Source organism: Squalius cephalus (assembly GCF_949319135.1).
Source record: "Squalius cephalus genome assembly, chromosome: 11".
Taxonomy (NCBI): Eukaryota; Metazoa; Chordata; class Actinopteri; order Cypriniformes; family Leuciscidae; genus Squalius; species Squalius cephalus.
In genome coordinates, this window is record NC_137132.1 from 22,267,305 (window position 1) to 22,291,272 (window position 23,968).

Sequence of the window (23,968 nt, forward strand, 5' to 3'; positions counted from 1 at the left end):
TGACAAATTGTTTATTATTTAAATATTATAAAAAATAAAATATCTTTATGAAAATAAATCATAATATCTCATATCTAAATATAATATTTGAAATAATAATTTAACAATAAATTCAAATTAGATTATGTAAAATACTTTATGATAAAAATAGATTATGATATACTTTTTAAATGTATTTATTTTTATAATTTACTTTATCAAAAGAATGATGTATATATTGTTAAAATATTATTAATGTCTAATCTCTAATAGCTGCCAAAATTTATTTGTATAGCGCTTTTCACAATACATATTGATTCAAAGCCAAGGTTTACAGAAAATGCATGTTGTTGTAGGTTTGATCTAATAAAATGAGCAAAGCACAAACCACATATTGCTTCAGAGGGTCTGTCCTAATAAATGCTGTAGGTCGATTTAGGTTTGTACTTCGTAGCATAAGTCTTCAACTGCCTTCCCTAGGACAAAGACGGTGAGCTAGTAAAGACTGGAAATGCTGCACTGAGGGCTCAGATCTGCGGTCCAGATGCAACCGTCACCCAAACAGACATAACAGACAACAAGAACGGCACCTACGAGATCGGCTACACGCTCCGCTCAGAGGGCGAGTTCTCCTTCTCCGTCCTGCTCTACGGGCAGCCTGTGAGGGGCAGCCCCTTTCGCCTGCGAGCCATTAAACCCTGCGACGCCCCGCAGTCGCCCGACGACGTGAAGAGGCGCGTGAAGTCTCCCGGAGCAGGTGGAGGGGCTGGAGGACATGTGCGCCAGAAGGCGGTGCGCAGACCCTCAAGTATGTACAGTACAACGAAGAAGAAGGAGAATCCCATAGAGGATGAACTCATCTTTAGAGTGGGTGAGTTAAGAGTAGGGTGTTTTATTTTACATCTTTACATCAGATTGTATCCTGAAATCCAATAGTAGATACATTTCAGATTGTAAATATACTTTAAAAGTACAGTTTGTAATATATTTTGGTATGTGAAGGTTTAAACTAAATATATTTCCAATTTAGGTTTTTGTTTTATTTTGTACTAAATGAGATTCCAGCCATGGAAATTTATATAATCTTAAAAGTCATGGAATTTTCAATGTCACAGGAATTGCTTAGCAAATTGGTATGAACTTACTTGCACTGTAAATCTACGGAGCCCCTAAAGGGACATGGTAAAAGAAAAAGTTAATCTGTAAAGATGAAAAGGTCATTTCTGCATTGTGCTTTATTGTTGGCCTGTGTCAGAATGTGTCAGCTTAGCTCTCATTTGATGTGACAGGGACGCGGGGGCGAGAGCGGGGGGAGTTCTCCAACCTGCAGGGCATCTCTACCACCAGCAACGGACGAATCGTAGTAGCCGACAGCAACAACCAGTGCATACAGGTAACACTAAGCAGCCTGTCGGCCACCTTTAAAGGATTAGTTCACTTTCAAATAAAAAATTTCGGATAATTTACTCACCCCCATGTCATCCAAGATGTCCGTGTCTTTCTTTTTTCAGTCGAAAAGAATTTGAGTTTTTTGAGGAAAACATTCCTGGATTTTTCTCCATATAATGGACTTCAATGGCAACCAACGGTTTGAAGGTTCAAATGTCAGTCTCAATGCAGCTTCAAAGGCTCGACACGATCCCAGTCGAGAAATAAGGGTTTTATCTAGCGAAACGATCGGTCATTTTCTAAAAAAAAATACAAATTATATACCTTTTAACCACAAATGCCCGTCTTGTACTATCTCTGAGATGCGCCACACATTACGTCATCAAGTTGGAAAGGTCACGCGTGACGTAGTCGGAAGTACCGACCCAGTGTTTACAAGTTTGGAGGAAGAGGACCGTTCAAAGTTATTGTTTGTTGAATGACACATATTTATATGTATTTGTGTCAGTATAGTGTTTAAAATGGTCCTCACGTGTGCATATCCTGGATGTTTAACGATGTCTCACATGACCTTTCCAACATGATGACGTAATGCGTGGCGCATCTCAGAGATTCAGAGATTGTACAAGACGGGTAAACGTTTTTTTTTTTTTTTTTTTTTTTAAATGACCGATAGTTTCGCTAGATAAGACCCTTATTTCTCGGCTGGGATCGTGTAGAGACTTTGAAGCTGCATTGAGACTGACATTTGGACCTTCAAACCGTTGGTTGCCATTGAAGTCCATTATGAAGAAAAATCCTGGAATGTTTTCCTCAAAAACCTTACTTTCTTTTCAACTGAAGAAAGAAAGACATGGACATCTTGGATGACATGGGGTTGAGTAAATTATCAGGAAATTTTTATTTGAAAGTGAACTAATCCTTTAACAAGTAAATATATGAAGAAATGTAGACTGTGTAGCCAAAATTAGTTTTGGTGTATTCTGTAATCTTATAGGTGTTCTCCAATGAGGGTCAATTCAAATTGAAGTTCGGGGTCAGAGGTCGCTCCCCTGGCCAGCTCCAGCGCCCCACTGGTGTTGCAGTTGACATGAATGGCGACATTATCGTGGCCGACTATGACAACAGATGGCTCAACATCTTCTCCCCAGACGGCAAGTTTAAGGTAAGTTGCATTTCTTTTATGATTGCAGTTTTAATTGTTAAAAGATTATTAATATAAAAAAGAATGAAATACATTAAATATAAAATGCATTAAAATTCTAATAAAATTTTGTAATTCATTAATAACTTTTTAAAATTATAAAATAAAACAATTCTAGAAATCATAGAAAATTAATTTTTGGAGATAAAAAATTCATATGATTTAACAATAAAATAAAATATAAACTGTGATTCCATTCATCATAGTTTTTGAACATTAAAAACTTACAATACAAAAAAACCCATGTATTTTACACACATGACATGACCTCTTCATTAAAGGGGTCCTATTATGCTTTTCCACTTTTTAAATTTTAGTTAGTGTGTTGTTGCTGAATGTATGTTGCTGTTTGAGAAAAAGATCTGCAAGGTTACAAAGCTCAAAGTCCACTCCAAAGTGAGTTATTTTATTTAACAACATCCACTTTCCAAGAACTACAACGAACGACTCGTTTGGACTACAATGTGATTTTTCCTGGATCTTATGAAGTCACAATGGTACTCATTTAAGTAATAAGCAAAAAGGGGACGAGGCCTGGTTGAGCTGCATTAGAGAAGAAAGTGTTGTCGCTATGTCAAAGAGACACTGTTTTGTCCGCTCTGTTTCCAAAACTCATTTGTTTGACATTCCTAAGGCTGACGAACTTAGAGCAGTTAAGTAAGGGATAATGTAGAGTGAGGCGGTTGTTATAGCGAATACAACCCCGACAGGCTGATCGAGACCCCGACGCGAAGCGTCCAAAAGCTACCCACCAAATAAATCAATAATTTGACACAAAATATTGATTTAAAAAGGAGTTTATTGATTTAAAAACAACTGTATTGCTTCCGCTAAAGAAAATAGTCCATTCCGTCTCTACGGTTAGAATCCATAGCAACGCTCTGTTTTTCATGGCAACGCTCTGTTTTTCATGGCAACGGTGTGTTATACTTCGCAGTGGTCTGTTATCAAGAAATAACAGACTGCATTCTACATTGGAATTCAACCAAGCCATGTAATAAAAAAAATTTAAACACTGTTCCTGAATATTATAACCCTAACGTTTATCTGTGCGCTACACAATTTATGGAGAACAGCTTGATTTCTGTTGCTTGTCAAGTCAAGTCAAATTTATTTATATAGCGCTTTTTACAGTACAGATTGTTTCAAAGCAGCTTTACAGAGATAACAGGAAAATGATGCAAAAAAGCTTGTTTCCAAAAGAAAATGGCATCACAGTCCAGCTTTAATAAGTTCAGTGATATTTCATTTTTCATTTTTGTTTTAAAAAAGGTTATTAATTTAGTTCATTTATATATATATATATATATATATATATATATATATATATATATCCTCTCTGGAGTAAACCGTGATGTCATCGTCCAGCTCAGTTCTTGTATAATATGTGTCAATGCAGGCAGATCAATATTATTGTTGAATATTAAATTAAATGTTAAATTGAATGTCCCCAACTAAGGAAGCCAAGCCAATGGCAACAAAGGTGGAAACATGCGATGGTGGAAAGGAACCAAAACTCCATCAGGTGGCAGAATGGAGAAAAAAACCTTGGGAGAAACCAAACTCAGTCGGGGGCCTGTTCTCCTCTGGCCAATGAACGAACAATGTATGATTATGATTCAGGCAGTATTACAGGCCAGAAGTCAGATTGGTTTGGAACAATCAGAATATTATTCAGTTCCATCTGGTTGAAGATCGGAGTCATGCCGGTATGGAGACGAGTTTGTTGAGGATCAGTGCCGATGGCTGTCGTGTCGATGAGGCCTTCACAGAAGGAGAGTCTAGTTGACACAATCTCTGCTGACACTTCAGGGATGTGTTTTGTAAGCGCTTGCTTTTGTAAGACGGTTCACTGCTCCTTAGGAAAATTAGCCATGGTTTTGTAATCGATTACTGTCTGTAATACTTTAGTTGGTGGATAACATCGTACCTATAATGTATAAGGAAATTACAAAAAACATACCACGCTGAAACGTCCTGTGAAATCCGTGCTTGCAAAGTCCGTGCATAAAAATCTGTTCTGTTGTTTGTTGTTGTTGTTTGATCCTCTTGTTTGTTAACATTGTCAGGGTCTGAATCAGGCTCGAATCGGTTTGAAATTGATACCATCTGTAACATTTACACCAGAGCAGAACTCGCAGTTATGGAGGGGCGGGACATTTACTGAACATGCACTAAGCTGTGCCAATCACAACACACTGGGCCAGCAAACCAATCACAGCACATTTCATATTTCGGAAGGAGGGGCCTCATCGAAATTGGCGTGTTTGAGCCAGACTAGGGAGAGAGGTGCTGTAATAATGTAAAATATGTGAAAAATGAAGCGGTTTTTGAATAATCAAGCATGAAAGTATATTCTAGTACACCACAAAAACAAGACTTAGTAAAAGTTCATAATATGACCTTTTTAACATGTGATTATGGGGAAAATCTAAAGTGACAAGAATTAGTATATGATTAAATAAACAGAAGAATGGTGACAGTTGAACATTTTTTTAAATGATAAATTGATGAGTAAAATTCATTCTAAAATCCTTTAAAACTATCATACATCTTGAATTAAAATGTAATGAAGTATTATTATTATTATTATTAACTCACTATTCCAAGCATCAGATTTTGCTGATTTATGTTGCTTGTGGTTCTCTACAAATGTCTACCACAGTGATTTGATTAATTAGTTGCTAATCAAGTGCTAATGTGTTTTACTTGGCTTTCTGGCAGAATAAAATCGGGGCAGGTCGGCTGATGGGTCCTAAAGGAGTGGCTGTGGATAAAAATGGTCATATTATCACAGCAGACAACAAGGCCTGCTGTGTCTTCATTTTCCAATCCAACGGCAAACTGGTGACCAAATTTGGTGCCAAAGGAACATCAGAGAGGCAATTTGCAGGTGATGTCTCTTATTTTGTCAAGGTTCTTGTGCTACTGCACTGGTCTTGAGCATTTAATTCATGGCCAGATTATGTTTTAATTTTCTGTTTCTCTGCAGACAAAAGTACTCCGAATACACCAACTGAGCCAAAGCAGAGTAAATCTGGCCCTGCCTTCAGTGCGTATTCAACTTTTTTCATTTTTAGATTAACTATTACTCTTTGTAGATTGTATTATTGATTATTGAATGAGGTCATTTTAAAACAGAAAAACAGAAAACAATGAAAGCATTGTAAGATAATCGATTACCCACATAAAGAGAGCAATGCTGAGAGAAATGTTTTTGGTGTGTGTGTGTGTGTGTGTGTGTGTGCGCTCTATGCTGCCAGACTTCCTTAGAAACAAAAGAACACCTTCTGAATGTAACAGTAACTCTTTCTCTCTCTTTCTCTCTCCTTCTATGGCCATAAGGTCCCCATTTTGTGGCGATAAACAACAAGAATGAAATTGTTGTGACAGACTTTCACAATCATTCTGTTAAGGTATGCTGAGCTCTTCCCTTTTATTGCGTAAATTGTTCCACATGCCATAACATGTATTCATCCAAATCTAACCAGGTCTGCTGTCTGTTTTTATGTTCTGCCTCTAATTAATGACATTTCAACTTTTGCAAATTAAAAGATGCTAATTTGATACACATTTCTTAACATTGTTCGCTTTTTTGTGGTCTTTTTTTTCCCTCTGGATTTAACATGGATTGTTTGATTTACGGCTTCTTGCAGGTTTACAATGCTGATGGAGAGTTCCTGTTTAAATTTGGATCGCATGGAGAAGGGAACGGCCAGTTCAACGCACCCACCGGTGTGGCTGTTGATGGCAATGGGAATATTATTGTGGCAGACTGGGGTAACAGTAGGATACAGGTTGGCTATGGAACACTCTGATTTTTATCTTCACATTTAACATAATTTATAATAGTTTTATAGTTTGGGCCAATTCATCAATTTTTGTCATAAAAGTATATGGAAACTTGACTGTTTCTATGTAATGACCCAAGTATTTGCACAATTTAGACAGAATTCCAAATTTGTGAATCTCATTGCATTAGATAAAATATCAAACAGCATCTGCAAACATTCAACTTATTATAGATCTTTCCTCAGAACTAAATTCTAAATAACTAAAAATCATTTTTATAAAAAGAAAAAAATTGACTTTTCTGAGACATATTTGCAATTACTAATTTTATTTAAAAACTGTTTATTTCATTTTATTTTATAATACAATTATATATTTCATTTAATAATGTGATTATATGTTTATTGTATTTTCATTTATTATTTATTGTAATTTCTTTTTATATTATAACATAATTGGTAACACTTTACAATAAGGTTACATTAACATGAACTAGAAATGAACAATACTTCTACAGCATTTATTAATCTTAATGTTATTCTTAAAATTTACAAATCCGTTTTAAGATCAAAAGTTGTATCTGTTAGCTGCACTGTGAACTAACATTAACGAAAGTTAATAAATGTTGTAAGAATATATTGCTTATTGTTAGTTCATGTAGTTAATTCATTAACTAATGCTAACAAGACCTTATGGTAAAGTGTTACCATATAATTATAGATATTTTTATTTAAAATTTGTATTAATTATTTTATTTAAAAAACGATTAACTGTTTCTTAACTTTTTTTGCTTTTTCTTTAAACCACCTAGCCCTGATTTATTTTTATAATTTTATTTTGTGTATGTATATGTATATATATATATTTATTATAATTATTATTATAAAATCTACTCAAACTACATATTTTTTGTCATGTAGGTGTTTGACAGTTCTGGCTCTTTTCTGTCGTACATCAACACGACGGCGGATCCTTTGTACGGTCCTCAGGGTCTGGCTCTCACGTCAGATGGTCACGTGGCCGTGGCAGACTCTGGAAACCACTGCTTCAAAGTATACCGATACCTGCAGTAAAGACTCGCCGTGATGGAAGAGTTAACAAATATACTGTAAGGTCTTTGGCATTTCATGTTTTCCTTTGCACAAGTCTCTGCACATACATTTCCAGCCATTTGACTGATGTTGATGTGAACAAACCCAGGGCTTCATGAATGTTGCATCTCTATTTGATCAATTTGTGTTAATAGTCATTTCCTAAATGAATGTACTGTATATTGAACCCTAGCAAGTAATAACAGGCGCTGTGTATGTAACAGTGACCGAGAGGGCAGCTATATTTGTGCTTTTTACAAAATTTTTCATGCAAAACTTAAAGCTGCTTAACAAACCCCTCTGTTAAATTTAACAAGCATTGCAGGGAATAAAATGGCAGTCAATAAATGTTTTCTGGGCAAATCATTAATGCAACAGCTTAAAAATGACCTGTGGATAGAGCTCAAAATTCTCACATCGAACTGGCCTTTTGTGCATTGACTAGCTGTACATGTGTACGTATTTGTATCATATGGTGTAAATTTGATCGCCATTGATTTGCTGTAATATCTTATTTTGAGTTCCACTCTCTCTTAGTGCGCTAAAGCTCAATATTAAAGTAACCCAGCTGTCAGTGTGCTTTACTGGCTTTACTAGAACTGCTTGTAGGTTCATCGTGCCTCTGATTTTAAAAGCGACTTGGGCTTGCTACATATCACTGACCACAACAGCACAATTGACATATTGCATGCTTTGTATTCACGTAAAAAGGTTATAAAGCAAGTTTATTTATTTTGTACACAATGGTATAATGTACAAGTTATTTTTCTAAGTTGAAGTGTTTTGTTTTCTGCAGTTATCTGCCGCCTTCAGTGGTTTTCACAAGGTGTACAAAGCTAATGTCTAGTGAAGTACAACAGTTTTTTCTCATGCACATGATAGTCACCACATCAAAGGGAATGTGTCATATCAAGACAACGGAAAAATGAACATAAAACAATAAGGGAAAATTAAATCACACAGCCACTGCTGCATTTTAAGTTGCCAAATTCATGGAAAAACAATTTGCAGGGTACTTGCCATAGTTTACTGTATTACTGAAGCATTTACTACTGTTTTTTAATTTGTTTTATTGCTTGTTTTCTTAAATTGAATGTAGGAAAATGAATGAAAAATGTTAATAAAAAAAAAATTAAAAAAAAAAAAATTATTTACTGCATTGACAATTTGATCATTTTGGCCCAGATGTTACACCACGACGTTCACAAAAGCAATGAATTCACAGTCAGGACATCATCTGTACTTTATATGAAGTCATGAACGAGTGCAAGCGATACAAAGACAGTGTTGTTTAAGCCACTAAATACAGTATTCCATAATAAAACTGTACAGTGTATAACCACAACAGGACACATGAAGCATTTTAAACATAGTATTTAAACTGCAATAATGCACTCTTGAATATTTCTCCGAAATGTAGCATCTCTAAAAAATACCCCTGAAAAGAGGACCCTTGTTTTATGGTGTTGCAATACTGAAAAGCTAAAGGTCAAGTCGTGTCAAAGAGATAATATCTGGAATTATTGTAATAAATTTCTTCCATTTGACTTCCCTCTATGTATCAGAATGAAAGGTGACGTGAATCTACTGTATTGCCAATACACACAGAAAACTGAATTGAAATGCTTGACTATTTTCCAATGTACCAAACAACTGTAACAGTCTCTTTATATGTCAGTATATGCACTAGAAATAAAAGCACATGATTTACAGAGCCAAATAATGATGTTTTAAGTGGTTATTTTACCATCTTCGTTATGTTTTCTAAATATCACAGAGTTTAATGGGGTGTTTCTTTATAAATTCATTGAGATGAAAGCAGGCAGAGCGACTTGAGGTTGCCTTGCATTTCTTTTCTTCTGGTATCTTCTCGATCCACATGTCATTGTTCAGTACATACCTGAAACTTCAGAAACAATAGAAGAACAATGTTTTATGAATCAAAAAACAATTTGCATTTTGTCTTTTCAATAAACTGATTTCAAGGCTTACTGTTGTCCATCGTTATTCAGAACTGAGATTGCTTTGTTCTGACCCATGAACAGATATTGTGCTTCGTTATTCAGCTCCATTTTATCACAAGATAAGCGCAGTATCATCTGGCGCGTGACATCTTTCTGGATACCAGAGTCCATCATCCCTTTAACAAGAAAGGTTGTGTTGATATATTATTTATTGCGGTAACAATTTACAATAAGGTTCTACGTTATTAGGTATAATGAACTTTGCAGAATCCATGACTTGAAGTATGTACGGTCATTCGGCAATTATCACAAAATAACTCCCACCAACGTGGTCAGGTCGGGGTTTATTTTGTGATACCAGGCTAATGATACATTACAGATATCACATAAACAAATATGTGGACAGTAGACAAGAAATGTTGGTTGAAATAATCGTATGATTTTACCTGTATGTTATTTTAAAGATTCCGCTAAGAAAAAATAGTCCATTACAACCAGGGCCTAAAACTAACTTTTTGCCACACCTGCCAAAGGCCGGTGACTTAAAAAAAAGTGCAGCGAATAAATATTTTTACTGGCCATGAAACAAAAACAGGCAGTTATGAGTTATGACACCAAAATTTTAGATACCAGTGAAATTCCCAGTTTTCACAGAAATTTAATGAAGTAGGCTTGTCAAATGTAAAATAACACTGCATAGTCTTCACAGTATAAACTTAGATTAAAGTAGATTAAACCTTATTAAAGTTACAGAGCTTATTCAATCAAGAGCAGTGAGTGTTTTTTAACAAACACAAAACCCCACAGATAGCTGCAGATATATTAGGCTGCTGTCACTTTAAGACCACATGCACAGATCTAACATACTAATAGATTCTGTGCACGTGCATTTTCTCTCTCAACTTAGTTCAAGACACAACCGACTATGTTTACTAGGATACTCGTTATGATGGGCATTTTTTTAACATCATTTTGATCGAATTTGCTAGTGGATGGCACGATTCGCCAATCAAAACCAAGTATTCAAAACTGCCATAGAATAACTAATAGTTATAACTTTAATCAATCTACAGAACCTTATTACAACTTGTTTCATTTTAAATGTAAAAATACAGAGGACCAAACTTACCAATCTGAAGAACATCAGTGATTAATGTGGTGTAGTGCATAAACACTTCATCTCTGCTTGAGTTGAGAATTTGAATCACATAGACTATAGAAAACAGAACACATTTAAAATATAAGTTAGTATAGTGTTAAGACTTGGCAACATACCGTATTTGTACATTATCTGACTTTAGTTTCTCACCATAGTCAACGGTAGGATCGTAGCATGCATATCTGCTCCGGGTGGTATCTTTCATATCCTTGCTGAAGGTGACTTTCAGATCTGGACAACCACCTGAAAAGTGTGAAATGGACATCTGGTTTTCACTTATGCATTTGTGGCCCATGTGTTCAAATATAATCACAGTACACAACAGTTGTTCCAACCTTCTGCACATGTACACACATCCCCAGAACACAGTTTGGAGATCATTGGGCTTTTCTGAGGGGCTGTATAGAATATGCCACATCTCTTTTCTGTGTAACACATTGAATAGCATTAGTCAGTGTTCATACTCAAAAGTGTTGTCAATAAAAAGTGTTCTGTTCATAGCGTTTGATGACCTGGGCTGTAATAGTCATAGATGACAGCAGAAGCAGGTTGGACAAGGCCCATGGGAACGACCTGGTCAGCACCAAACTGAAGACACTCCTCGGTTTCGGTGATCTGTTGACATGAACCATGTAATCAAATTATTCTTGTCTACTGGATCTGTTGCATAAGCACTGATGAATTAAAGTGGAGCCAATTTAACTCAATGACATTTATTTTCAAATTCAGCAAAAAGAAAAGAAAAAAAAGATGCAAACCATGCATCAAAAAGAAACAATTTAAAATTAATGGGATTCTTGACTAGAAACTATTCCATTACCTTCGCAAAATAAAGAAAGACTTTATTATGGTGGGTTTCGTAGTGATCACTGAACTTCTCTGAGCCCTTTACATTCTGTGGGGGAAAAATGAGAGATAAAAAATACTTTCATATTTTATATCACATAGTATTTATATTATTTGTAACTCAACAAAGTCAGGAAATTACAGAAAACTTCCAGAAATATGGCACTTATTGTAAGAAAACGTGCTCTAATTTTTTATTTATTTATTTTATTTATTTTGATGTTTATCTAATGCTTAATGATAGAAAAAAAATACAAATTACGAAAACGGTAAATAATGTAAAATATTATTAATACTTACATTGTAATAACAAGTAGAATACTAACAAGTCATAGAAATATAATGTATTTTTGAGAACTACATGTAATAATAATAAAAATGATAAATGCATATGCACATGTTCCAAATCCTTGATGTTTGGCATCAGTCCACTTAGGAGTGAGATGTCCACCATGACCATGCCAACAGAATTGTTCTTTTTCATGCTGTGGGAGAACAGAGGAGAAAATGGGCCAAACAATTCTGCTGAACATTTATATAACAAATTATTTATATAACATTTATATAACAAATCATTTTTAAGTGCATAAAAAGACTGTTTACTGTGCTCACCCCACACACACTGTGTATATGAGTGAACTCTCTTTCTTTGGCTCCTCTGAGATTTGTCTTTTTCTGCGGCTGCGAAGATCAAACCATTCTATGCTGCTCATGGGCTCATCTTTTTGATCCTCCTCGGCTTCGTAGTTGTAATAATCATCAAACGTTTCTTCCTTATTGTACATTTCTAGAGAAGAGCATATTGATTTTAAGTCTTATGATACCTAGTCTAGATTATTATTAGATGACGTTTGTAACTACTCCTCCTCGCCACCTGAGGTCACCCTCACCCAAACAGAGATGTGCAACTTTCATTTAATGAATAGTTTTTAACATCCTGTCTGGTTGAATAAAACATTTATACTTTTCACAATTCAAATTTAATTTCTTATTCAGAGTGACCTACAACAACAGCGGCTATTGCATTATATGTTACGTACTGTATTCCAGCTCTCCTTCCACTGTAACACTAAGGTGAAAAAGATCACAGTATGTTTCATCCTTCTTCATAGTTCTGTATGTCTGCACAACCTGTAATGAGCAAAAAGTCATTTAAAATAGCATTAACTGAAACATCATAGATAATCAATAATGTTAATTGGAGAAAAAAAAAAAAATCTTACTGCTAATGTTCCACGTCCCGTTCCCTGAACATTTAGGGTAACTTTACCAGCATTTCTGACCTGTGTAAACAAGTGCACATATAGTGAGGGTTTTTTACTTGTTATGGCATACTTTATCACATATTTAAAGACCAATAAAATCACTTGAGTTTTCTGCACTCTGTATATATTCCCCATTGAAACTGGATGTTTCAACATTTCAAAACGTTTGTTCCTTTTTTAAATTATTTGCACCAAAGCCATGAACCTACTTTCTAGTTGCTTGAATATGGAATTAGTGGGAGGGGCTTATTCGTTCAAGAAAGAAAAGAACATCTGGACAGTACAGGATGAGTCATCACTATTTTTAAATGTAAAGTATATGCATATATCTGCTGAAGATAAATAAGTCACCTTTTAGGAATAGTAAAATTACTGTTTTAAGTAATCTTTCTTACCTTAACAGCTTCTGCGGTGAGCGCATTATATTTGGTCAAGTGTAAATCTTGCTTTTTGCCATTTTCAAGGCACATTTCCACCCTTAGATTCAGGTCTCCTATATCGTTGCTCAGTATGCTGTATTTCGTCAGAGCCTCAAGGGCCACGACTGTATCCTATGTGTATATATATATATAAAAAAACAAGGATTAATGCAAACTAGAAAACCAACACAAAAGATGGAAGAAATGGGGCTGACAAGTTTTAAAAACGCTAATGTGCCAAAACTTGCTTGGTCTTGGGCCTATAATTTTCACATTATTTGTCTTGTCATTAAAAAAAAATGCAACCTTTTTAAAAACAACTTGTGCAGCAACTTGAGGTTTGTTGCCTACTGTCGTTCAAGGCAAGGTCATAATGGTAATAATGGTAAAAAATCTTTAGTTCATGGAGCACTCTTTAGTGTATTTCAACCTGCAACATATCTTTTTATTATTATGCCTCACTGCTTTTTCACATTTGAGTACACAAAGTTATTTTATGAGTGAGTTTTTAACTTAGTAAGAAACAGTCCTTGCACACAGTCCAATGCAATGTGTGTGATTGTGTATTAAGGATCTGTTACCATCAGACAAATTAATAAAAGGTACACTATTGTTCAAAGGTTTAGGGTCGGTAAGGCTGTTTTTGTTTGTTTGTTTTTGAAAGAAGACTCTTTCCTAGGCTCCGTTTATTTAATCATAAATACAGTAACATTTTTGAAATATTATAATTTAAAATAACTGTTTTCTATTTTAAAATATTAAACAAAATTATTTACAGTATTCTTGTGGTAGCAAAACTAAAGAACGACTCCAGTCTTTGTCACATGATCCTTCAGAAATTATTCTAATATTCTGATTTGATGCTTAAGAAACTTTTTATTATTATAATAATTAATATTATAAATGTTAAAAACATGTATCACTTTCGTGGAAACTGTGATTTTTTTCTTTCTTTCTTTGAATAGAAAGCTCAAAGAACAGCATTTATTTGAAATATTAATCTTTTTTAACATAATAAATGTATTTACTGTCACTTATGCTCAATTCAATGCATCCTTGATAAATGTAAGTATTAATTTCTTCCAAAAATGTTTTAATGGTAGGTATTTCAGGCTATCTAACAGTTTAAAAAAAAAAATTCTAAAAACAGCAGTACAACACTTTTTTGATATTGTTTTATAAGGAATTAGCCTATTCAGAATTAGGAGTAAAGTCACGTTTCAACATTTTATAGTTAACTCTTTCCCCGCCATTGACGGAAATTTCAATCATTTGTGAGAAAACACTTCTGCGCGGAAATTTCCGTTTTTTCACTGTTATACGGGGGTGCTATGGCATCTTCTGAAAGACTGCTGAATCTCCTAATCAAAACACATGAGAAGAAAATGCAGAAACATGCGTTGTCATATGTAAGCTAATCATATGCATATTATGTAAAATAATGCGATCAACAGCATATAAATCAAAACTGCCTAATGCTACTGAATGAAATGTAGACCCAGGACGAGCTATATGACTGTGCAAGCTTTGGGGATGTTGATGGACTCGATCTACTCCATTTTGATCATCGTTCTGAATCTGATCTGGATTTAATCTTTTACAAAACGCTATTTTCACAGCTTTTTCTCAAAATTGTGCTTTTAAAAAAAAAAAAAAAACGTACCCACACTGAAGTGTTAATTAAAAAGTTTTTTCTGTTTGTTTATTCGTTTGCTTGTTTAAAAGCTGAGGGTCTGTTCTTTCTTTTGATATACTGCATGTTCAGATAGGCCTATTCATACAACAACATATTCTGGGGGCCATGACACTTTTGTGAAAATGATCAAAAATGCTCGCAGTGGTTGGCAACTTAAAAAAAAAAATGCTGGCGGGGAAAGAGTTAATATAATTCCGCAACCCACCTGTGTGGACTGGAATCCACCACCATATTTGCGCTGCTCTGTCAGCCAGTTTGCAGCGAGTTTAGCAGTCTTCATGTCACTCACTGACAGCATACTGAGTAGAGCATATGCTGTGGTCTCCACAGATTCAGCCGTAGCTTTACCCACTGATTCGCCTCTGCCACCTTTGGCATTCCAAAAACACTTTTCTGTGCAGAAAGGAGAGAAAATATGATGCATGGATTAGATAATGACAAATGAGCTAAAAAACTGTGACCAATTTTTTTTGCTGATTCTTTATTTATTAAATATTTAATGTGTATAGACTATCTTCTATCTGAGAATATCTTCTTCTGTTACGTGAATTATGTTCTAAGAGAAAGAATTCAAGATGTAAAATTGCTGGTAATAATTTAATTACTGACTGCTGTCACAATTAGCAATGTCTTTTAGCTTCTGCTGCACTCGCCGGGCTTCTGCACTTTGATGGTCATGCAATGTCAAGGCATAAGCTGTGATGGCAAGCGAATAAGGACTCTCCAAAGCATCCAACTGCCCAACTAGATAAGACTTTGCTTTGTCAATAGCTGCTCTCTGGAAATAAACAGAGGTTTGTTTATTCAGTAGTTAATGAATTGAATTGATGTCACTTGAGTTAATATGTTACCAGTTCTGTATCACTTCCCAGCTCGTAGACTTTCAAAGCATGGTTCATTGATATAAGGAGAAAAGCAGTTAGGGGAACATCATCTTTCGCCTTTCCAACTCCTCCCTGGGGACAAATATTTGTCTATTTTCAGTCAATGTTAGCAATACAATATTGATAAATAGAATAAATATACCCTTTTAGCTGTACCTTCATTCCTCTGTCATATAGGCGATTGGGATCATCCCATGCACCATTGCTCTTCTGTTTGGAAATTAGATAAGACATGGCATCCTGAATATATAAGTCATTCACATTGATAATGTCCCGGGACTCCGTCAGCTCCTTGGCAATATATGCAGTAAGCCTACAGGAAGGTTGGATAGAATAAAAATAAGAATAAAAAAACGCTTTTGTACTAATATATATCAAAAACAAAGTCAAAATATTATGTGTGGATTTCTTGTAGTTAATATAAAAAATACATATTAAGCATTCTTGGCATTGCTAGTGTCATGCTAGAGTTGCGCTAGAGGAACCAAAAATGTACCAAATACTGCTGGGAGTCTGCAGAAAGGCTCCGTAAGAGCCATCTGTTTTCTTGTGTGTGAGGACTGTGCTGTAACCTGGTACATAAGAAGTTAAAACAAAGATGTATGTGGTTTAGGTATATATGATGTTTCAACATTTGTCAGGTATTTTAATATTTAATACTTTTGTATAATGGTGGGCACAACCAAAACTCTTGTCTCACATATATTGGCAAATATATGATTTGATAATACTCTTCAAAAGTTTGGGGTCAGTACGATTTTTTAAAAGAAATTAATAATTTTATTCAAAAAGGATCTATTACATTTAAGAAAAGTGACAGTAAAGGCATTTTTAATGTTACAAAAGATTATATTTCAAATAAACACTGTTTTTCAAACGTTCTATTCATCAAATAATCCTAAAAAAAAGTCAAAGTTTTAACAAAAATATTAAGTTTTCAACATTGATAATTATAATGAATGTTTCTTGAGCAGCAAATCAGCATATCTGAATGATTTCTAAAGGATCATGTGACCCAGAAGACTAGAGTAATGATGCTGAAAATTCAGCTTTGCCATCACATGAATAAATTACATTTAATAACATATACAAATAGAAAACAGTATTTTGATCAAATAAATGCAGCCTTGGTGAGCATAAGAGACTTTTATCAAAAACATAAAAAAAAAAAAAAACTCCAGGAACGCGATTTCAATCGAGGAGGAAGAACCCGATTAAAATTGTGGGGGACACATTTTCCACCAAGGAGAGCCCCCAGCAACAACCTGGGTACCCTAGTTATGGCCCTGCTCATAGCTTATCACCTATTAGAATATTTACTTGATTTTTTTGTCATCTAAAGGTATCTCATAATGGATACGCACCAGTTTGGATCATTGATTGGGCCTCATCTCTTCGTTCAGCTTTCAGTGATATCCATTGGTTGGTGGCATCCAGGTACCTCATGGCATGAATAGCAGGAGACATCTTCACCATAGTCTGCTCCGCACAGCCAGTGGGCAGCTGAATGAGTTTATCAACACCCTCCAGGTTTAGACAGTTCTCTACCGACTCGCCCATCACACCACCTGGAAAATAACAAGGTCATTATCTACTGTACCTCAACTCCATCCATCCATCCATCCACACACACACACATAGGCTCACGCTCTTCAGAAACATTCACAGAATAAGAATTCACTTACTTGATCAGTGGACTGAAAACTTCCCTGGAGTTTAGCGGCTTAAAACCTTATACATATATACCTTATACAAATCTCACCTTTTAAACTCAAAAAGATGTCCGAGTCTGTCCCACCAGGGATCTCATCAACAGGGACTGGAATATCAATCTCTAATTTCCTCACTGCATAAAAAGACAAAAAAAAAAAAGTTTACTGCAATGATGGAAAGCCTATGAACTGATTTACTATTTATATGCTGGATTCTTACATTTTGGATCAATGTTGAACTCCCTGTCAATAGAGGCGATTTCTCCTTCCCCCTAAAGATGAAGAATTATCAAGAGAGTTTTTGGGTGAATACTGAATTACTTGTAGGAAACAAGAGTATTCCCATGATAAACACCTTTAATTTCTCAGGTATGTGACACTGAAGCACAGTAAAATCGTGGTATGCCACACTTTACCTCCACACGGAGCTCCTTTTCTACTCGATCTTGGGCAGTGTCTGAGGCATAAGCCAGCACGGTGATGGGGATATTTCTGATAACAAGGGGCACCACGGTGAAATACACGGCCACTGCAGAGTTACCAGGAACCGTGACCTCCTCCCTCACCTCACTGCCGCCAGCAGTGCACAAACCTTCCTCCTTATTCATCTTCACTATTACCTAAAGAGACACATAATATGGCATTCTCGGCCCTTAAACAGGAACTAGAGTTTTGCCGAGTTTCAAAGCATTTTAATCATTTTTCAGGCACATGCACTGTTTAAAGAATAGCACCTGAAATAAAGATGAATTAAATTTACCTGTAAACTCTCTTGCTTGTAATTGTACACAACAGCTTTAACCTGAAGCTGTTCATTTCTCTTCACAGAGTAAGGTAGGTTGACGGACAAAAAGAAATCTTGGAAGACCTTCAGGGGTTTTGGCTCTGCAATGCAGAATCCTAAATAATAATAATAATAATAATAATAATAATAAACACCTTTTGAAAAATAATCAGCATCTAAATAGCACACCAAATGGCAGATTTTAAGTAAATAGCAACCTTTTGTGGAAGAAATGCCCACAGCCTGTATTTCCCAAGTGGTTATAGAATCAGGAGCAACTGCATCATGCCTTTAAGTTTACAAAAGACAAAAAAGTATTTACATATAAAAAAATGATGTTAGAGGTGATTTATTCTATTCATCAATATATATAGTCAAACTCATTATAATATTTATTTATTTATCTGATTAATTGGTAACCTGATAATGCCAGTCCTATCTGATTCAATGACTGTCCACATCCATGACTGTGGGAAATATTTACGAAGGTAGATTGCATCCTCATTAATAACAATTTCATCCAGTGTGTCGTCAGTGACTACAGTGACAGACAGAAAAAGAGTAGATTTCAGCTTATATATACTTTTTTATATTTTAATACATTTTATAATTTAAATTGATTGTATATAAGTGTAAGCAGCCAATTTAATATTAATATTGACAATATTGTAATAATAATTATAATAATTATGATTATATACTAAATGACTTCACTGCTCAGTAACATTTATACTATATTTTACTATACTATATTTTTAAACTATAGTGGCAAAAAAAGCCACTGATATTGACAATATTTTAACATTATTATTATTATTATTATTATTATTATTAAGGATATTAACACTAATAATAATAAAAAAATTATATTATTATAAAATAATAAACTGACTTCACTGCTCACTCATTTCTCTGTTTTTGTTTGATTTAGAATGTCAAATCACTGTAGAATTGTGCAATAAATGTGGTTTTAATCTAAGAAAACCCTTCCAAGAAGTTATGCAAGACAAATTGTACCTCTTCCAAGGCTGGTTTTTCTCCTATCAAATTTCTCCTTCTTCCTCCTCTCATTTGCAGCTTCGCAGCATTGTTTAAAAGCCTTACGACAGCTGTCCAAAGCTTTTACTCTTTTGAGACGCTCATCACAGGACGTATGCAGTTTGCTTGGCCTTACACCATCAAGACAACATTTCCTGTCTTTGTTCTTATAGCTGTTGACTGTTGATGATATTATCAATTGACATATGATTAAATGACAAATCATGTGAGGAATGATTAAGGGTTGTCAAACTGTTGTTTTGCATCTTACCAACTGCATTGTATTTTGCAACATAGTCCGCTGCTCTCCTGATACGAGGGTCAAGTTTAGAGTTGTAACACTTATGCTCTGAGAAGTAAAAAACTGTGTTGATCACGCTTTCATGCTCTTATGGTTCTTGAATAATAATTCAATACAATAGGTATTTTACTTGTGGGTAAAGGGGTTTCCAGATCACAGTTACAAATGAAAGTTAGCCCAGCTCTCTGCAGAACAGCACTGGAGTCCTCTCCTCCTCCGACAGAGCAGGCCAAGTCATACAAGTTCATATATTCAAACATCTGTGGGAAAAACAAAAACAAATCATCTCCATCATGAGCGGCAATACTAAAAAGGTACATGCAGTACTTTTAGGAGTACACTAGCATAGCGTACTAGATATCCACAAAACTCCAGTTTTGATTTTGTACATAGTGTACAGCACATAATCCCAAATGCATTACCTTTTGAAGGCTTAGTTTGTTTTTGTTCAGAATGTAAACAGCGGAGTCCACTGCGGCAAGAGCCACCTTGGCCTTTGGATCTGTTCTGACCGTCACCTTAAACTCAGTTGCAGGTTTTATCTCAGCCATTGGATCAATTTCTACCTATACAAACAAAACGGTATGTGGAAACACTCGCTTCTAAACCAATATTTCACCATATTTAGATTCTGAATGATAAATCGTCTCTGCTGTACCTTGCCTTTACAGACATCTTTCACATCGACCCACACAGAGTCAGCCACTATTTTTCCTTTTGGTGTAAGGCCTGTAAAATAGTAGGCGACCAGGCGAAAAGAAGGCACCATTTCCACATTGAATTTCAGATTGATTGTTGTGATTTCAGTTCTTGGCACCCTCCCCACCTGCACAATTCGTCCTTTACTCCAAACCTGTTTGGGGAATTATTTATTTTTTAAATGATGGAAGACATTAGATTGAAGATAAAGCAAATCTGGTAAAGACCTATTCAAAAAATGACATTCAAGCTGATTGCCCGTAGTCTTACCATAAAATAAAAGAAAGTTGGTTTTTCTGAACCCTGAGGTGTAATGTCCCGTAATGTGGCTTTTAAGTCTTCTCCAGGCTGTAGGAACTGTTGCTCCACTTCCAAACTAAGATAGCTGTGTTCTTCAGCTTTTATTGCACTGGCTGTCATTTTTTTATCACTACGAATTACCTCCTGGTCTCTCCCCTCGGCAAAAACCTGCAAAATAAGGACCATATTAAATGGACAGTCCCAGTCCTGGATGTTGATTGGTCAATACCAAAGCCACAAGGATACACAAAAGGTTGATACTGTTGTTGACAGCAGATTTAAAACAAGGCCATTGTATATTGTGGCCACTTTGGAATGGTAATAAAGAAATATCAAATATCATGTGAAATCTCACCGTTATAGCTAAATTCTTAGCCTGTGGTGGTATTTGAAAGGACATGGCTACATCTCCCATTTCATTTCCCCAGCCCTCATTGCTCAGAATCTGCTCTGGTGATCCTTTTATTCCAACAGTGGCTGTAAATTTCAAGTTTGGGACTCTTTGGCCATCTGGATATGTTGCAGTAGCCTTCAAAAGAAATGCAGAAATGTATTTGTGTATGCAGGTGTGATACTAACATACATTTTAAAGCCAGAGAGGGATAAAAAGAACATATTTGAGTTAAAAAAATTATTTAGGCCACATACCAAAATGGAAAACATGCCACCCGGGGTGAAATATGTCTTGGTTTTTGACAGATCAACAACATATGGTGATGTCACAATCTTCACAGAAGAACTTTCTGCTTCCTCTAGATTGCCACCTGCATAAAATAAGTCAAAATATTCATTGTGATATGATTTTCAGTCATTTAACATATTTTAATACCCATCTGAGGAATAGTAACTTTAAGTAAATAAAATAAGTGAATAAGATGACTGGTGTATAATAAGACAAAGAAACACATATTATTTCATCAATATACTTTTGCACTTGTGATAACTAGAATTCATTTTATTGCATACATTTCCTTATCTAATCATTAGGCTACTTTCCATTTATTACTCACTTGCTTTTTCCAAAACCGAGACTGCAATATAAAGATAATATCCCTCTATATGGCCTTGAGTGTTATTTTTTGACTCTGTCTTTAAGTCCTTAGTGAGTACTTCTGTAGTTGTAGTGCCATCCTCTACCTACATAACAGAAGAATATAAACAAATAAACCAAATCAGATACTGATAAGTATTTTACACACACATATACATACATATATACGTTATAAATATATATAATTTTTTAGACAATTTTTTTTTTATTATCTGAAAGACTTAATTGTCAGAAACATTTTAGCTTTTTTCTACAGCAAAATGATTTTCTTACTGCTATCTGCTGTTCAGTGCCTGGGAGATATATCTTATTCCCCATTTCATCAATAAGTCCAAATCGAACATATGCTATCCCGTTGACCCCCTTCCCATAAGTATATCTGAAAACATCAAAAACTGATGAGTTACATGGCAAAATCTGAAGTCAACAACAAACCCCATCAGCATGTGATGGAGTAGTGTACATACCTGGCAGAGATGTTGAATGGAAAGGACTTGCTCATCAAAATAAGGTAAGGCTGTGTAGACTCAATCTTAACCTCAAATGTGGGCAAAACTGTGATAAATGAAAGGTTAAAGAGACCGATTAAACGAGAATTCTTCAAATAGATGCACCTGCAATTTCATAATACCTACCGTATTCCTTGACCTCAAACTCCAATGCTGAGATAGATTCAGGGTACTTGTGGAATGACGCAGTGATTTTCCATTTCCCAGCCCTGAAGGATGAATTGTACACACAATATATCAATGAGGTTCATTACAAGTCCATAGCTGTCCCCTATAATGTAATGTTGCCCATTGTATAAGAATATGTGCACTGTATATGCAAATGTGATTTTTACAACCAAAGCTTTAAACAATTACTATATACACACTTTATTTAGTGTAAGTGTTGTTTAGTGTTCATGTAGTATTAATGTAGTTAACTTACTGCTCCACTTCCGGTATAGTGATAGTTTTTTCCAAGATTTGGTCAGAAATCAAAATATGATTGTAAACAATCAAGCCTTTGCAATTCTGTAAAAAGAAAGTTTTTCACCTGCTCATTCCAGGTATTTGAGCATATTGTTCATGTTTCATCATGGATAATAACAACTTACTGCTATTTGAACGTGAATTTCATCCTTTATGGGGAGCAAGTAGTTGTCTAGGGTGAAGATTCTGTATTTTACTGAAAAACATGGAATAAAGAGAAACTAAACTAATGTGTGCATTTTTAATACTAAACAAATAATACATACTTAATAAAAGTAAATAAGTAGAAGAAAAGAAAAAAAGAAGAAAGTGAATAGTCATACAGTACCTTTTTCCCCTGGATTATAAATGGGCTTGTCTGTTTGGATAAAAATGTACCCCCTTTTAGTTGACAAAAAGATGTTGGCTTTTTTTACTTTTTTTACTTGGTCTGCAAAGACATCATTGCTTTCGGCTGCAAGCTGAACATATGAATCCATTTTTTCACTTCCATACATCTTAGGATCAACCTACAGTACATTGGTTTGAAAAGACATTGGCAGAGTTTGCTGTGGAGAAATAGATTTTAACCCTTTTAAAAATCTCAAGTGTACAGACTTACTTTAAGTTTCACCACAGCTTGGTAGTTATTGTCCTTGTTAAGGATTATAGATTTCTTTTCTGACAGACACCTCAAAGTTTTCTGGTTTTCAAAATATAGCTGCATGCTGGTTTCTTTAGTTGCTCCATGAAGCTGCACACTCACAGTCTCTTCCACTCCCAGGTGAATTTTATTTGGAGCAACAATTAGGCATCTGCGGTATAAATGCAAACACATGTATATAAGCACTGATAGGATAGAACAAAATGCAAGAAGTGGGTAATTATGAGAAAACAATTTTTTTTTACATTTTGTAAAATTAGTCAATAATTCTAGTACTTACGTGGGTCTTGCATCCACTGCAAGAAAAACCAAAAATGCAAAAAACAGAGGGCAGATCATCTTGCTGTTTCACCTTGCTCATATGTGATTATTCCATTAGGACAGCGACTAACATCATCTACCAACTAACTGAGAAAGGACTACGAGGGCTATTTCCCACCTCCGTCAAATTGGGCTTTGACACTGAAAAAAAAGGAAAATCTTGGCAAGAAAATGCATGGTCATGTGGTTTACAAGAAATCTTGTTTATAACAGAACACAGCAGGAACAGCAGCTGCCTGGAGCAAAGGCAACAAGAAAAGAAAACACCAGTCTAATTAATACAGTAGGCCTACATTCTAAATGTTATGCCACGTCTTTGTATTCATTTTATTAATGTGATTGATTGATTTGTATCCCTTAGATATTCCACCAATATGATAGGGTTGGGTATGGAAGTTTGTTTTCACCACGGAATAAAAAAATGTAAAAGATAATTGCAACTTTATATCTCACA

The 23,968-nt window shown here is 35.1% G+C and overlaps 2 protein-coding genes across 2 annotated transcripts in view; one reads left to right on the top strand and one right to left on the bottom strand.

The window, feature by feature from the left end:
* Positions 1-9,325, top strand: part of trim3a (tripartite motif containing 3a) — a 33,539-nt gene extending 24,214 nt beyond the window's left edge. Inside the window, exons 7-14 of the mRNA XM_079885186.1 lie at positions 460-850; positions 1,269-1,372; positions 2,366-2,533; positions 5,297-5,465; positions 5,565-5,624; positions 5,918-5,988; positions 6,229-6,369; positions 7,285-9,325. Coding sequence (XP_079741312.1) covers positions 460-850; positions 1,269-1,372; positions 2,366-2,533; positions 5,297-5,465; positions 5,565-5,624; positions 5,918-5,988; positions 6,229-6,369; positions 7,285-7,437 — 1,257 coding nt within the window. The 3' untranslated portion in view covers positions 7,438-9,325. The remainder of the gene's footprint in view (positions 1-459; positions 851-1,268; positions 1,373-2,365; positions 2,534-5,296; positions 5,466-5,564; positions 5,625-5,917; positions 5,989-6,228; positions 6,370-7,284) is intronic.
* On the bottom strand, positions 8,542-23,632 carry c4 (complement component 4). The gene is made up of 41 exons (XM_079885177.1): positions 23,474-23,632; positions 23,152-23,344; positions 22,879-23,059; positions 22,676-22,746; positions 22,507-22,592; positions 22,209-22,291; positions 22,041-22,128; positions 21,847-21,952; positions 21,533-21,659; positions 21,171-21,286; positions 20,878-21,051; positions 20,493-20,690; positions 20,182-20,376; positions 19,946-20,089; positions 19,654-19,783; positions 19,494-19,571; positions 19,202-19,402; positions 18,605-18,722; positions 18,403-18,473; positions 18,161-18,300; positions 17,817-18,020; positions 17,621-17,672; positions 17,451-17,534; positions 17,053-17,256; positions 16,185-16,260; positions 15,845-16,001; positions 15,656-15,760; positions 15,414-15,582; positions 15,010-15,197; positions 13,085-13,240; positions 12,648-12,707; positions 12,465-12,555; positions 12,037-12,211; positions 11,822-11,909; positions 11,399-11,473; positions 11,091-11,193; positions 10,914-11,003; positions 10,729-10,821; positions 10,549-10,632; positions 9,448-9,595; positions 8,542-9,361 (listed from the first exon to the last, which is right to left on the bottom strand). Exons 1-41 carry the CDS (start codon positions 23,530-23,532, stop codon positions 9,220-9,222), a joined length of 5,103 nt encoding a protein of 1,700 aa, XP_079741303.1. The 5' UTR covers positions 23,533-23,632; the 3' UTR covers positions 8,542-9,219.
* Positions 23,633-23,968: the final 336 nt, after the last annotated feature.